This window comes from Protobothrops mucrosquamatus, unplaced genomic scaffold (genome assembly GCF_001527695.2).
Source record: "Protobothrops mucrosquamatus isolate PMUCROS unplaced genomic scaffold, P.Mucros_1.0 scaffold_177, whole genome shotgun sequence".
Lineage (NCBI taxonomy): Eukaryota > Metazoa > Chordata > Lepidosauria > Squamata > Viperidae > Protobothrops > Protobothrops mucrosquamatus.
In genome coordinates this window covers 3,831,595-3,837,567 of record NW_015386253.1, presented here as the reverse complement: position 1 = coordinate 3,837,567, position 5,973 = coordinate 3,831,595, and the positions used below count along the sequence as shown (strand labels likewise).

At 36.7% G+C, this 5,973-nt stretch overlaps 1 protein-coding gene across 1 annotated transcript in view; it reads left to right on the top strand.

Annotated features, from left to right (window-relative positions):
- Positions 1-5,973, top strand: part of LOC107293514 (prostatic acid phosphatase) — a 30,771-nt gene that overhangs the window by 10,003 nt on the left and 14,795 nt on the right. The window contains exons 3-4 of the mRNA XM_015822670.1: positions 3,335-3,421; positions 4,291-4,443. Coding sequence (XP_015678156.1) covers positions 3,335-3,421; positions 4,291-4,443 — 240 coding nt within the window. The remainder of the gene's footprint in view (positions 1-3,334; positions 3,422-4,290; positions 4,444-5,973) is intronic.

Sequence of the window (5,973 nt, the reverse complement as noted above, 5' to 3'; positions counted from 1 at the left end):
AGAGAGAGAGAGAGAGAGAGAGAGAGAGAGAGAGAGAGAGAGAGAGAGAGAGAGAGAGAGAGAGAGAGAGAGAGAGAGAGATGACAAAACAAGTAGTATAAATTGCCAACAAGCAAAAACCAAGAAAAAAAATTTAAATTCAAAAAAGAATTTAACAGTTTCAGACAGTTGTTAGAAGAGATAAGAATCATTTGTAAAGACAGAATAGAATAGAATAGAATAGAATAGAATAGAATAGAATAGAATAGAATAGAATAGAATAGAATAGAATAGTTGGTGCTTTGGAGAATAGTTTAATGCCCTCTTCTTTGTGGTAGCCCCTCAAATGACTAGCCAAACCTAGTCCATTCTTATGCCCTTCTTCATATGTTTTAGTCTCCAGGTCTTTGATCATTTTAGTTGCTCTTCTCTGAACATTTTCCAAAATCTCAACATCTTTTTTGTAGTATGGTGACCAAAATTGGTTGCAGTATTCCAGGTGTGGTCTTACTAGGGTTTTATAAAGTGGTACTAATACTTTGTGTGATCCTGATTCTATGCCTCTGTGTATACAACCTAGGATTGTATTTGCTTTTTTGGCTGCTGCTGCACACTGCTGGTTCATAGTGAGATGATCGTCCACTAGGACTCCAAGGTCCCTCTCACAGTTACTTTTTTTTTGAGCCAGGTCTCGCCTAATCGGTACTTACGTCTTTGATTTTTCCTGCCTAAATGTAAAACTTTGCTTTTCTCCACATTAAAATTCATATTGTAGATGGAAACAGGCATGGTAAAACAAGAAAGGTTATTCAAAAGATCAATAGGAGCTTCCAGTCTTGAAAGCTTGGTATGCTAAAAGATGTTACTCAAAAGATCACAACCAATTCAAAACAGAACAAAGGAAGATGAAAGGAATATGCTGAAACATTATACAGTAGACATGTAAACATGTAAGATGCCTTAAAAGATATTCAAGAACCACTAGTGCTATAAAATCATACTCCATTATTAGAAAGCCAGAAAGGTACAACAATTCATGGAATACCCATTGAAATATGACAAGCAACAGAACATGAATCAGTCAAGTTTCTAACCAATTTATGCTAGCAAAACTGGAGAATAATACAGTGGCCAACCAATTGCAAGAGATCAATTTACATTCCAATACCAAAAAAGAAGATTTAACAGAATGTGCAAACAATCATACAATATCTTTAACTTCACACACTAGCAAAATAATACATAGGATCATCCAACGCAGACAGTGGTGGGATTCAAATATGTGAACAACTAGTTATCTGTGTGGATGCCACTTCTGGAAGTCCATTCTGGGCCTCGGCAACAAAAAATTAGCTACTGGTTCTGCCAAAGTGGTGCGAACCAGCTGAATCCCACCACTGAATGCAGATTAGCTCCTATGTGGAAAAAGAGATGTCAGATGTTCAAGTTGACTTTAGAAAAGGCCAAGGAACATGAGATATTATTGCTGATTTATAGTGGATAATTGAGAAAGCCAAAGAACACACACACAAAAGAAGTCATTATGTGCTTCATCGATTATAGAAAAGCTTTTGATGATGTCAACCACATTAAGCTATGTAAAGAGCTCAGGAAAATGGTAATCCCCAAAATGATAATCTCACTGTCCTCATAAGAAATGTACATACAGTTCAGGAAGCTACAGTAGGGACAGAACATCAAGACATAGGCTGGTTCCAGGTGTTCAAAGAAGTGTAACAAGACTGCATATTCTTTCCTCATTTATTTAACATTTATGCTGAATATGTGTTAAGAGAAGCTAGATTGGAAAAATGTAGGTGTTGTTTTAAAATTGGAAAAAGAAACATGCTGATTATACTACCCTGATAGCTAAAAAGGCAAAGGTACTTCAAGCTCTAGTATTGAAAATAAAAGAGAACTGTGAAAAATGGGTTCAATAATTAAATATAAATCAAAATAATTATAATAGATAGAACAACCAGCCTGAGAATTGACAATGAAGATTTAGAATCATCCATCAAAGTAGGACTGGGTAGAGCAGCCACGAAAAAAAAGATATTCACATGCCATGATGTAATATTAGAATTATGCAAGCCATGGTAGTCCTGTAACACTCCATGGATGCAAAAATGAGACTTTAAGAAGGAATAGGAAGATAGGAGGATAGGAGGATAGGAAGAGCATTAACTTTAGTGTTGGAGAAAACTCATGAGAATACCTCGGGTAGCTAAGAAAAGAAACTGATGGATCATTGAACAAATCAGCCTAGAGTTCTCACAAATGACCAGCCTCAAATTAATCTACTCCAGACACATTAGCAAAATCCCAGCTCTCTGGAAGAGATTGTAAAGCTGGAAAAGGTAAAGAAAAAGAAGAGGAAGTCCAGCAGCAATGTGGATGGACTCAGTTACGGTGAGAATGAATACCCCATTAGGAGACTTGAAATAACAGGGTAAGGATAAGTTATAATGGAGAAAATCTATCTTTGTGATTGCTTGGAGTTGAAAACAATTTGATGGGACATAACCAACCAAAACAGGACCAGTTCCAAACCAGCCGTTATATGTGGAAGGGGACATATAAAGAACCTACTTTCCATAGAGTAGAAGACTTTTGTTTGGAATACTGTGATCCAAAATAAAATCTGAAAACTGAAATACATCATTTTGGGGAAATTATGACTATGTGACTAGACTAGCTTTAAATAATCATTGGTAGATTCCTGGAGGAGGTACCGTCAGATAAAAAATAGTAATACATGTCATTGATTTTTTATCAGCTTGTAAAAAATCCAAAGTAGTCACAACTTTAATAAATTATCCAGAGATGTATTAAGAATCATATTACTATCTCGGTAAACTGTTGTATCAATATTACAAGGCTGAGTTGCTTTAAGGAGCTCTATAAATTACAACATTTTATTTAGTGGCTGTTTGAAATTACTATGGCAATAAAAAAGTGACTTATGACCATTTTTCACACTTATGACCATTGCAGCACCCCCCCCAGGTCATGTGATCAAATTTGATGGTTGCATTGGGATCACCTTTGTGATCTTGTAACAAGCAAAGTCAATGGAGAAGCCAGATTCACTTAACAACCATGTTACTAATTTATCAATTGCAGTGATTTACTTAACAACTGTGGCAAGAAAAGTCGTAAAATGGGGCAAAACACACTTAACAACTGTTTCACTTAACAAAAGAAATTTTGGCCTCAATTGTAGTCATAAATCAAGGATTACCAGTAAAAACTTAAAATATGGCTATTACTTAGTTCTTCATGCAAACTGGAAAGTGCATTATGATTGGATTTTTCTTTTTAAGTAATTCATCGCTATATTGCTTTTCCATAGATTGGAATGCAGCAGCAATATGAGCTTGGGCAATATATAAAGAAGAGATATTCAGATTTTCTGAGTGCTAGTTACAAAAGAGAGGAGGTGAGTACAAAAACATAAAAAAGTTTTATCCAATTTTAGTCATATAGAGCTCAAAATATCAAAAATTCAGAATTTTGATGCCCACAGATAAATTATACATGTTCCCTATATAATGTTTATCACACCTACAGACATAGCATCAGAGAGCCAGCAATTTACAGGAATTGCAGATGGATAAATGTAATTTTCTGGATATTTTATCTATTTAATATACCTGTCTGCTTGTTTGCCAGATTTCTGTCTCCAGGAGAGATTAAGACATCATCCAATTTTTCCCTCAGCAGCAACATGTTAGGAAAAGTTGGGCTGAGAGGCCCAAAGTCATTTGTACACTTCTATGGTTGAGGGTAGATTTGAATTTGGGGTTCCTCAGTCTTCATTCAAAATTTTAAGAAATACCACATTAATATTCAGACATTTTTAACGGAGGTTTCAACTCGCTTCATCTTTCATGGAAGCTTCAAGAACAGATTGCTTAAAGTAGAGTTCTTTTTTCTGTTCTGGGACATATTTGAACTGTTCTCACCATATAATTTTTCAGAAAACGCTGCCAAAAAGGGCACACTTATTCACAAAAGTATACTCATTGTACATATAAACAAGTATACTCAGTGGAAGAAATAAATTAGTAATACCAAGTACTTCTCATTAAGGTATGCACATTAAAATTAAAGAAGCAGACTAGCTACAAAGAAAACACTGTTTTCTACCATATCTACTCTACCACATGTCTGTTTCCACAGGTTGTTCTCCACTTCAGTACACTACACTACACTCAGGCTGAACTTTCTTTTCTCTAGCTGGGCAGGCAAAATTCAGGAAAAAAAATACTAAGTTGCTGTGACACAATGGTCTTTTATTTCTCTTAGATCTTAATCCAAAGCACTGAAATTGATCGAACCATCATGAGCGCCCAAGCAAATCTTGCTGGTCTGTTCCCTCCTACTGATGATCAAATTTGGAATCCTGAACTCCTGTGGCAACCAGTCCCAGTACATGTCGTCCCAAAGGCAACCAGTCCAGTGAGTATCAGTAATACAAACTGTTCTTCCTGGGTTTTAGGCACTTTTTCTATCATGCAGACATTTTCAATTTAACACACTCATCTCTCCAAACAAATGAGGTTTATAATAAATTCAAAGTTGTCCTAGTAAACAGTAGACAGTTACAAGCCCTCTTTCCAAGTTTATCTACAGTCTACAATACTCTAGGTATTGGTTTCATTATTGGACTTGAACAGTAGGAGTTGGATTTCAAGCTCTTTATGCCAAGACAAAAGGACTAGTTGTCTACTACCAGTAGCACAGGAATTCCCCTGTCCGGTCATATTATTTGATCTGCTAAATATTTAAATATCTGAATGTAAAATAACCAGATCTTGGGCATGTCTCCATTCATAAATATATTCTGTTCCATTCCTGCATTATATTAAAATATTTAAATATGCATTGACATTTTAAATAAAATCCTATGCATTTTAACATAGGAAAATATTAATAAATATTTGAAATATCAAAGTATTTATTTCTAAATACATTTACTATTCAACATGCATTTTTATATTTCTTACAGTATGCTTCGAGTATGGAACTGGAATTTTAAATTTTAAATTTGGGTATTAACTGCAGAGGGGAAAATTAGCCTATGTCCTTAAATCTCCAAAATCATTGGTGTGTAAGAATTTTTATTTGCATGTTGTCCTTAACTACTGTAGTCTGCTTCTTGTTACTGAACATTTTAGTTTTTGGTTAAAAGCAACTCAGAAAATTATAATTGCCTAATCATGCTCTGTCTTTGTTTGAACTATAACTTGATATATGTTTATTTATGTAATTTATGTAATATAGCCAGCAATGTAGTGCAATCCATTTAAAGTATCTACAGTTATTGTTGTGTCCCGTGCCTGCAGAAGCAGGCGCGGGAAGTTGCAAGAGTCCCGGGCATTTGCAAAAGCTGCCCGGGACCAGACTGAGCTGCGCCGGCCTTGCGCGCATGCGCAAGGCGGGAAAGGATTGCCTTGTGATTGGTTGGAATTGCCCGTGGATCGGAGGGTATATATAGAGGCTTGCGCGCCTCTGGGCTTGTCGTTGTTCGTAGAATGGAAGCAGAGAATAAAGACTTGTTAGAAATGCTTCATCTCAAGCGCCATTATTCTCCGGACATAACACTGGCAACGAAGGTGGGATTCAGTCTATACAGCTAGGAAAGCTTGAAGACTCACCCAAAGAAGTCCGGAAGAAAAAACGGCATGAAAGTCAGCGTTATCCTGCCAGTACGAAATCGCTGGAGGGTGCGTGCGGCTGCAGAAGAAGACCCTGATCCTCGATCATGACGAAAGTTGGGCGTTTAGCGGAATTCGACGTCTCTCACCCCGAGAGGTGGTAATCTTATGTTGCAAGAGTCAAGACATATTTCCGCATAAACCAAATTCGGGAGGAAGGCTTAAAGGCTGCCACATTGTTGTGCGTTTGTGGGCAAGACACCTTTGAGATCGCCGAGAGCTTAATCGCCCCGGACTCGCTGGAAACGGTATCATACGATCTGAAGAAAGT